The sequence below is a fragment of the Abrus precatorius genome, unplaced genomic scaffold, assembly GCF_003935025.1.
Source record: "Abrus precatorius isolate BTA unplaced genomic scaffold, Abrus_2018 Scaffold7, whole genome shotgun sequence".
Classification (NCBI taxonomy): Eukaryota; Viridiplantae; Streptophyta; class Magnoliopsida; order Fabales; family Fabaceae; genus Abrus; species Abrus precatorius.
Genome location: NW_020874417.1, coordinates 23239343 through 23249363, shown reverse-complemented (window position 1 = coordinate 23249363; position 10021 = coordinate 23239343). Strand labels below are relative to the sequence as shown.

General features: G+C 34.1%; 2 protein-coding genes across 6 annotated transcripts; both read left to right on the top strand.

The window, feature by feature from the left end:
• Window positions 1–1709: 1709 nt before the first annotated feature.
• On the top strand, window positions 1710–2806 carry LOC113873586 (uncharacterized GPI-anchored protein At3g06035-like). Of its 2 annotated transcripts, none has more exons than XM_027511768.1 (2): window positions 1710–1826; window positions 2286–2806. In XM_027511768.1, the coding sequence occupies exons 1-2, from the start codon at window positions 1742–1744 to the stop codon at window positions 2798–2800; spliced, it is 600 nt and encodes a 199-aa protein (XP_027367569.1). In that variant the 5' UTR covers window positions 1710–1741; the 3' UTR covers window positions 2801–2806. The 2 variants fall into 2 exon arrangements, with proteins under 2 accessions (XP_027367569.1, XP_027367570.1); XM_027511769.1 differs by having other exon boundaries at window positions 1713–1826; window positions 2289–2806.
• A 728-nt stretch (window positions 2807–3534) lies between these two features.
• LOC113872048 (dentin sialophosphoprotein) lies at window positions 3535–9348 on the top strand. Of its 4 annotated transcripts, none has more exons than XM_027509252.1 (9): window positions 3535–4281; window positions 4790–5041; window positions 5140–5454; window positions 5683–6333; window positions 6417–6485; window positions 6853–7020; window positions 7328–7544; window positions 7647–7991; window positions 8754–9348. In XM_027509252.1, the coding sequence occupies exons 1-9, from the start codon at window positions 3664–3666 to the stop codon at window positions 8846–8848; spliced, it is 2730 nt and encodes a 909-aa protein (XP_027365053.1). In that variant the 5' UTR covers window positions 3535–3663; the 3' UTR covers window positions 8849–9348. The 4 variants fall into 4 exon arrangements, with proteins under 4 accessions (XP_027365053.1, XP_027365055.1, XP_027365054.1 ...); XM_027509254.1 differs by having other exon boundaries at window positions 4790–4963; window positions 5686–6333; window positions 8754–9347; XM_027509253.1 differs by having other exon boundaries at window positions 4790–4963; window positions 8754–9347.
• The last annotated feature ends 673 nt before the right edge of the window (window positions 9349–10021 follow it).

Genomic DNA, 10021 nt, shown 5'->3' with positions numbered 1-10021 from the left:
TTAGATAATATCGATTGGCAATCAGACGAAGATCCTAATCTCTCTCTTAGTCATGAACCCATCATAAAAAATTGAAAGATTCCTGAAGAATACCTTTATGTATTGTCAATATGCTTTCGGTGTGTTTTCATCACTATATTGTACTAAAAGTTGTTATGGTTTGTTGGTTTGTTTAAAGCACCTTCAGAAAAGTATTAGGTTCTTATCCGATATTGTCTACTTGTAATTATGCTGCTTTCCATCCTCTATATAAGGAGAAATGTTTGCTTGTAATGGACGGATTGAACTGAAATAAAAACCTTATTTCTGTAATATCATGTGTTCTTTCTAGGTTTCTTCTTTGAAAGCTTTATTTATGATAACTATCCTCTAGTCTCTGACTAGAAGTAAGTATGTTCTACACTTGTCTCTTTATGAGGATCATGTGTATTAGAAAATTTCTAGATAATGATTTAGTTGTTACGGTCCTTCTTATTATAACTATGGTAGATTGTATAAGCAAATATACAAGACAAAATGCATAGAGGTTGCTCAAAGTATTAGAGATTGCTTATAATATATATTAAATAAATGAATTTGATACTTCATCTATGCATATTAAAATTAGTATAATAATATATATGATATGAAAAAAAAAATTAAATATGATTATAATTCGATATATAGACACATATTAATTTTAAATTAGAAAAAAAATTGATCTCTAATACTTATTAAATTAAGTAATTTATTTTTAAATTTTTTTAATTATTAATTAATTTGATCTTTAAGTGACGTGCTCCAAAATTAAAGATCAGATTAATTAATAATTTTCAAAATCAAAGATTAATTAATTTATAATTATATAAAATATTTGATTGACTAATAATTATCAAAATTAAAATCTAGATTTTATTTTTCTTGATATTAAAAACAAACTAACCAATAATGAAATCAATTTTATAAATTAAAAAAAAAAGTTTTTCTCTTCCTTATTTGTGAAAAAAATGATTTTTTCTCTAGTCGAATATTCTTACAAATGAATTATAGTTTTACTCTAGAAACTAGAGAAATAATTGAATAAAGTTAGAAAAAGTCCTCCAAACAACCCTAAAAATAAAAGCAAAACATTGGCCAAATAAATCAGGAAAACGGAAACACATAAGATGTTTATTTGTATGAAATGAAACAACTATTCAAATTCACGATGCCTATCTTGTTTATACCACTTTTCCTTAGAAACAAAAAGAATAATGGCGTGGAAGCCCCTCTCTTTACAAGCAAGGTACCAATAAAAGTGAGGAGTATCTCCCTCCCAAGAAAAGCATAAGGAAATAACCAAGAAGGACGCGCGCACCCTTACAAGAGGTATTCACAATATCATTTATATAATACATTTTGACATATTGAAACTGTTTTAAAGATACAATAATTAAAAATCTATGCTTGAGAATTTTTTTCCCAGTAATTTTCAAATTTTAAAAAATATTCATTATTGTTCAGAACAGAAATGTATTATCCTTTTTGCTAGTCATTTTTACTCTTATTCCATTCTCCAAATTCTTTTTAATCCTACAGTTACTGCTTATTTCTCCCACTCTCCCCTCCCCTTGGGGTCTTATATATATCTGTGGCCACGCTCTATCATAACCATATAACATATAGTTTTAAGTACTCCTCTTCCTCTAATTAGTGCTTTCCCCGTTGCAATTCAATAACAAGTTGTGTTTTTTTTACTCTTGTTGAACTCTTTAATTTAAGCATGGCCTCCTTCAAATTGGGTCCCTATCTTCTTATTGTATCTGTCTTTGCCTTCCACCTGCTTCCTAGTCCAGTGGTCTGCGATGGTAATTATCTCTCTTTCCCTGACTCTCATTAAGTCCCAACATTATAAACACCTTTTCTGTGCATTTTTAAATTCAAATATACTTTTGAAGTACTAAAACTTAATACTGTAGGTAATAATTAATGTATATTATTAAGTTTTATCTTTCTTTTTTTGTGTATACATGTTTCTTAAAGACACACTTTTAAATTAAAGACATGTTCAAGTAGTGTCCAAAAAATGTTTTTCTTTAAAATTGTTCGACAATTTATACAGTTTTGTTTATACTTTTTTCTCCCTCGTCATGTAAGACTCTTTTCTTCTAACATTTTTGGTTCTTCACTTCCTTGCTCTCTCTTTAAAAAAAATTGCCTAATTTATTGTATAAATGTAAGCATCATAGCTTAGCAAAGCACTAACATATACATTTTAACGCTGATGTCCTTTAATTGCGTGGTTTTCTTTGTGATGACTTTCTCAGCAGCCGAGAAGAAGAAGAATCTACTTCATGACATAAACGTTTATAGAAAAATTCTGAACCTTCCAGATCTTGAGAAAAGTAGCAAGGCTTCTTGCGTAGCAAGCAAGATCGCAGATGATTTAGAGGACAAGCACTGCGAAGATTTTCGTGACTACTACCCTGCGCCAGGGACCAACCCCAAAATCCCAACCTTCCAAGACAGCGTAAGGAAATGCATGATCAACATCAACACCACAAAAGATGGGGTCGTCATGCCTGTTTGTGTGCCCAATTTGGAACCCGATGCTTTGTTTTCCAATTATACCAAACCTAATCGCTACACTAAGTATCTCAACAATTCCAAGTATACGATAGCTGGGATTGCTTCCGAGGATGATTGGATGGTTCTTATTATAAGCACTAACACTTCTTCTGGTGATTTTTCATCAGCAAATTCTCTTCTTGTTGAGGGTTGGAAGACCCACAGCTTCGTGTTCGCCTTGTTCTCCACCGCACTTATTTTTCTCATCAGCTGAATTTGACTCTTCTAGTTCTCTTATGCTTCGTTTGTTGGAATTTTAATTTGTTTTCCCTTTTATTCTTTTATTTACATTTGTTTGTTATTTGGAACAAAATGTTTTTTTTTTCCTGTAATTTTGTGCATATGGGAGTGTACTATTATTTTGTAAAGTTGTTGATTCAGGGCTTGCATGTGATAACATCACAATGCACGTCCTTGCAAATGTAATTGATCATGTATATTGCGATTTGAGTGTTAATATATTTGAAAAATAAAATTTAAGAAAAATTCAGTTTTGCATGACGAAGGAGTCAACAATGGCCTTGATACTGAAGACATTGTGAAGATGGTTGGTGTAAGAGGAATGTTTTATTACTAGTTAGACTGCTCCTAAATGTAAGTTAAGGATTTATATGACGACAAATTACCAAGGATATAAACAGAGATCAAGGAAAGTAAGAGAAAAAGCATGTTTGCGTTTTGGAATTCTTAAAAACTCCGTTTCAATGACCAGCTGAAACGTAAAATAGTTAATACCAACTACCAACGATAAATATAGATTATAAATTAATTTTGAATATAAACCAAGCAAGCATTAAAATGTTCACAAGCAATAATCTTCTAATCAAGTAATAAGAGCTTCGATTATTTAATTATCAGAACAATTTATATATGTATTTTTATTTTATTTTATAATTAGTATTCATCAATCGTTCACACTAAGATAGCATAAATCCACATCATATGATAGCTGGAGGGGTGCCACTGTCATTGCATTTACACTACACGTGATAGTTAACCCGTACCCTTTTTTTGCAAAATCGAAGGCAAAAACGCGATTGGCAGCGAAAGAAAGAAACGCAATAGTGTCTCTCAGCTATGGCGGAGGAGGAAGACGACGACGAGAGCTTCGGTGACTTTACGTTCGCGTCTTTTCCGAATCAACCATTCCGTTCAACCTCCAACCACACCAATCCCCTCGACGACGACGATTGGGGGGATTTCGTGAACCATTCCAACCAGATCAACGGCGCCGTTTCGAAACCCTTCGACCCGTTCCCCCCTTCCCTGGATCCTACGGACAAACACGTAAACGACAACAACGGCATCGTCGTTCAGCCCAAAAAGAAAGGGGCTATTCCGCTTTCGATCTTTGGCGTGGATGAAGAAGAAGGGGAAGATGAGGAACCTGCTTCTGCCAATGTTTTTGCCGACAAAAGCAACGGTGCTGCTGTGAAATCGAGATCCGATACGAACGGTTCCGTTGGAATTAGTGATTTGATTTCCACTTTGTATAGCCAGCACCCTCAGATGAATTCTCAGAACGGATCGATTTCGATATCTAATGTTGCTGCTCCCAATTCCAAAGCTGATGGATTAACGAACTCGAATGCAAGCAAATTGAATTCGGATTCGGATTCGGATTCGGAGGACGAGGATGGGTGGGAATTCAAGTCTGCAGAATGGGAAACTGGAGTCATGAGCCAGAATGTTAAGGTAATGCATCGAATTTTTTGAAGGTCGTGAATTATTGAACTTAAAGCTAAAGAAAATGCTGGAATGAATAAGTATGCTTGATCTTTGTTTTCTTAACTTCAAAAATCTTTGTGGATCTTTTTTACAGCTTGTTTAGTAGAAACGAGGTTTAGGAAAGATAGGAATTATGTGGATATTTTTTGTAACTTCTCGCGGGAGGAGAAATGGCTGATTGATTTAGTTGCATCGAAATGAGAACAAAAAGGGTAGGAGATAATTACTAGTAGGTATTGATCAGTGGTTAGGACATGTTTAAATCTTGTGCTGGTGTAGTAACATTTCAGTCTTGAAGTCATTCATTGCCCATCAGGATCTGTAATTTAAAGTTCATTAAGAGTCTATGCTATTGGGCAAGAGATTGATTTGGTCACATAAACACATGCCTGCTTAATATGTCATCAAAATTATAAAGATTTATTTTTCATGTAATGAATTTCATTTGCCTGATAATCTGTATTCTATCTTAAAGTCGGAAGTGCCAAAGCATGGTAATGGTTCAATTGGTGTTGGTACTATGATGGATTCATCCACTGGGATATCTGACAAATCTGGCGGATGGCACCTGGAGTTTGAGTTTAGTCCAAGTTCTGCGTTGCAAGATCATATTAGCCCACAACAACTGGGTCCAAAAAGTGAATCGAATGAAATTGGAAACAGGTTCGCTATGTTTCCTCAAAATTTTGAGGAGCTGAATTCAGGGTCAGGATCAAATCGAAGTTTGGTGAGTTGTTATAACATAATTTCATGTTTTGTGTCACAGTGTCCAGATTATTGAGGAATGTCCGTTAACACAATCTGGTTATGGATTTGTGGTATTAGGAACCATTGGAGACAGCTTACATATATCCCACTAATATGGAAGGACACAAATTTGATGGTGCAGCTCCCCACCACACTATTGATTCATCTCTTGCATCAGAATCTCGTCAATCTGATGAATGGGGCTTTGGCTTTAGCTTCAATTCTGGTTTCCTGGGTGAAGACAATCATAGTTCTGAATCATACCTCAATACCAAAAACAACCAGAATGATAACAACAAAAACAATTCTTCCCCAGTCAATATGAATACTGATTCGGATGTCAATTTGTTTGAATCAAAGGATGCTGTTACAGAAATTGGAACAAAACCTGAGGTATTGAATTAGTTTGGTATCATATTTTATAATTCATGTGGTATTTATATAGGTATAATATTTTTCTAATAAAAAGGAGAATCACTCTTGACTTGAGTTCAAAGTTTGGTTTTATGGACCCACAAAAAGATTCACGAGTTTGCCATATGGCACATTGTTTTGTTTAACACTCGACATAGTTTTCATGCTTCTTAAACATCTTGGTGTTACTATTCTTTTTATTTGCAGAAGCCCCTAATAAGCTCAGAGAATCATAGGGAAGCCTTGCCTCTCTCAATTTTTGGAGATGAGATGCCAGATACCGATGAACTTTCTGTGTCTCAAGATTTGTCTCCCTATGCACCAACATCATCAATAAGGAATGGCTTTAATAGCCCTGGTTCCAACTTATCTATCAATGACTTGATATGGAATTTATATAGCCAAGCTGAAAACAATGTTTCTCCAAATGTGACACCAAAAGCTAGTGATAATCAGATTCATGCCTCCCCCAAAGTAGCAGGCTCCAGTTTGGTTACCAGTGGTGATAATTTTGATGATGACTTGGACTTTAAGGATGCTTCACCTGGAACCAGATTTTCCCATGAATCTGCACAGAAAAATCCTTTTAATCATGCACCACTAGTCAATGAGAGTTCTAACACAACAGTTTTAAATTCTGATTTGACCAATCCTGATGGTGATTTTGAGGATGATTCATGGGAATTTAAAGATGCCATCTCCGGAACAAGTCAAGATCAGGCATCTACTCTTGATCACCAAGACTTATCACCAATTCCGTTATCAACAAAATTAGAGCTAATTGATTACGTAGAGTTTTATAGCAAATTGAAGGATGAATTGTGCAATTACGTCATGTTCCATCTACAGAATATCAAGGTAGCTAACTCTTATGATCTTCCTCTGTTAGATAATGCTAATTCTTACTGGCACTGAAATTATCCATAAATTAATATTCTTAGAATGCTCAAAGTGCTGCTGCTCTTTCGGGTGAAGATGCAAAAGCAAAAGCTCTTCAGGAGGAAATTCAGGTCAGTATACAAACTATTTTGTTGTTCTCTCTTTGCCTATCTTGTAGTTCTGAGTACTTATTTTTTCCCGTAAAAAAGTAAGTGTACAGCCTTTGGAAAGGGATATGGGAAATTTTTGAGGTAGTTCTGGCAGGATTTGAGCAACAAGCCAGCAGAACCCCTGGCCTAATGGCTTGGTTGTGACTTGGGTTCATGGAGTCAAATGCCCTGTTAAACATGATTGAGTTGAGTCATTAGTAATATGTTATTGTGAAATTGGTTTTCATCTGCTTGCATATTTGTTTATGGCTATTATTTCATTGTTATTAATCAAATTCACAAGTTATTAATAGTTTCAGCATTGTTTTTACTTTTCCCTTCTTTACAGGAATTGTCAAAGACACTGCATCAGAATAATATGAGTACCCCTAATGAATATCTCTTAGAAGATTATTCCCCTAGAAATGCATGCTTTGTTGAGCTTCTTGAACTTTTGAAAGAACCTAAGTTTCAACCTCTTGAGTCAGAATACCAGCTAGCATCAAGGTTGTCAATGGTATGTCTATTTCTTGAAAATATTGAGTATTGTATTTTTTAAGTTTTATTCTTTCGCATGTGCAAATAGTATTGTAACTACTGAGGGATTTTGATAGTTTCAAACTGAATATATGATCGCATAACTAATTTAGGCACTTTTGTCAATAATGACAATTGCCACAGTTTTCCTTGAAAAATTTGCTGGATAGTAGTTATATTTTCTTGTTTTATTTTATTGATAACCTTCTTTCTCACTAGATCATTCATCTTGACAAAACTTATTAGTTATTATTGCACGATTAGTGATTACATTTGTATTTGAGTAGGTCAACAAGGATATTAAATCTGCTTTGGAACTTTTAGAAAATACGGCATCAACTTTAAGAATTCTCAAGCTGGGATCAAGAGAAGAACAATCTAATTATCTTACCATATGGTCCAAAATAGCCTTTGTTTGTTCTCAAGAGCTGAAACATGGTGCTTATATTTGGAAGCAAGCTGTACAAAATGGTGTCAATAACCAGATCTTATCTAACCCAAAAGGTAAGCTACATTATTACATCATGCCTAATCTATGTGCTGCTGATGTTGGTGAACTTAAGCAGTCTGAAATACCTCTTCCATTTCTTGGGTGTTGGTTGACAGGTGTCCAGTATATCCATGCAATTGGGGAAATTTATAGAGTGGCCGAAATTATTGGAGCTTCAGCCAAACTTCACAAACCCTGGATTTTATCAGGTTCCATAGATCCTAAAAGTTTATTTGCCCCTTTGAATGAGTGTTATAGCATATGGTTGGCTTCAGGACTTGAAGAAGCTCTTTTCAGTATATCAAATCAGAATAATTTTGAGCCAGATGACATTTCAAGGGAATTAGTTGAATCCATTAAGTATATTCATGAGCTTGATGAGCATGCACTTCAGAGCTATGTCATCTCCGGAGAACAAACTACTTGCCAGTTGTCAGCCTTGCCTGCTGGTTTCATACCAGGTATGTGCACAATAACATTGACTGACTGTCTTTGAAACAAAACGATAAAATATGACTTGAATTTTATGTTTTTAATAGATTTTTTTTCTTACTATTAAAATGTCCCACATTAGCTAGAAATAGAGTCAGAATATTTTTTATAAGGATTTGTGTAGTCCTCTTAATAATTAGTTTTTGAGAGTGAGTTAGGACTAAGTTTCTTAACATGGTATCAGAGCTTATTCTGTCCTATTGGACGGCCGCATGTAGATGTCCAATCCTGCAAACTTATGCATTAGATGTCCAGCATTGGGCATGAGAGGGGTGTGTTAAGGTGTCTCATGTTGGCTAGAAATACTCCTTATAAGGGCTTGTGTAGTCCTCCTATGAACTGGTTTTTGAGAGTGAATTAGACTCAAGTTTCTTAACACTTACACTTGCAATTTGTGATAAAGCATTGCACCTAAAAGCTCATTATGAATGATTAGGGGAAAAAGATATTTGAAGCTTGAAAATTTCCCTTCCACATTTTGTCGGTGTATTGATTTTAGGAATTGGGACATGTCATCAACATAGGTCCTATCAAAAAGTGTTGTTTTCAGTTATGTACTAGTAGTTGATATAATTTAAACACCAATTTTTACACTTGCTTTAGTATCGGTTTGCATCCATTAAGTGAAGTGGGAATAGGTGTGATTTCTTTTATTTAAAAATGGAAATCTAAACTACCTGCCATCATGTTCGGCCATGTAATTTATTTTCCACATGATTTTTGCGGATCAGGGTTAAATTTGGTGACATGGAATGGGAAGCATTACTTTGTCAAGCTTGCAAACTTGTGGGTCAATCTAATAAGTTCAGATCCTCCCAAGAAGTGATACGTGCCAGTTCAATTACGTCTCTTATATCAAGCAAACTATTCCATTTGATTTTTCAGCGTGTTGTTTGAGTTCTTATCTCTCTAAAGAAAAATCAGTGTGAGGTTGTGGTAGGTCCATACTTTTGTTAGTGGGGTGAGGCCTCGGGAGCACTGGCAGCAGTGAAAGGAGATTTTGTGTATGGGATGAAAATCATCCTATTGCGTCGGATTAAGCAAAGTCGATTTAGTTCATTCTTTCTTCGATAGGTTAGCATTCTTTCAGGGGAAGCTTTAGAACAATAGCCGGCTGTTGCAGGTGCAAGATGTATTACTAGTGATAACGAAGAACTATACTACTATGTAGAGTAGAATTCTGGATACGATCCAGTTATGCAGAGCGAATGATATTGCGTTGTTATCAAATGATGCTGGTGTTGTAAAGTAACTGGGTTTCTTCCCTTAAATATTACACAACAGTTTTTGGCATGATTTAGATTATGAATAATTTTATTGAAATTTGAAAACTTGGTGTAATACTCGTGTCGTGTATCTCACGTGCACCTTTGACTCAGCTCAATTTGAAAGGCAACCGCAGCTAATAAATTAAAAAACTTAAAATAAGGTGTTAATGAGTGTTTTAAGAATGTTGGTTAAGAAAATAAAATAAAATAAAATTTATTTTATTAAAAATTACTACAAGTATTCGTTGGAAAATAAAGTAAAGATGTATTAGTAATATTTTCTCAAAAAAATTAGCGTTCTAATTTTTAACAACGTTTGAGAGCTTTTAATGGCATTTTAAATAAAATAAAACTGTATTACTGCTTCTCAGCGTTGACAACCACAACTACTTGTCCTCGACAGAAAAAATGCAATCAGTGCTGCATTTGAAGTGACATGGAACTAAGTCATTCATGGATCATATTGAAACTAACTAAAATATTTTTAAATTTTTATAATTTTGTAAGATTTTATTTCAGTCATTTAAACATTTTTCTTTTTCTTGTGATTTTAATTTTAAAATTTCTAAATTTAGTACTTCTACTTCTTACTAATAACAAGATTAATGCTGTCATGTGTTATTTTTTTGTAGCAGTACATCACAAAGAGAAATTAAAAGTGTTAAGTCTTCATAAATTAAAATTAAAAATAGAAATTTTAGGAACTAAAATTTAAAATCTTGCAAAAATAT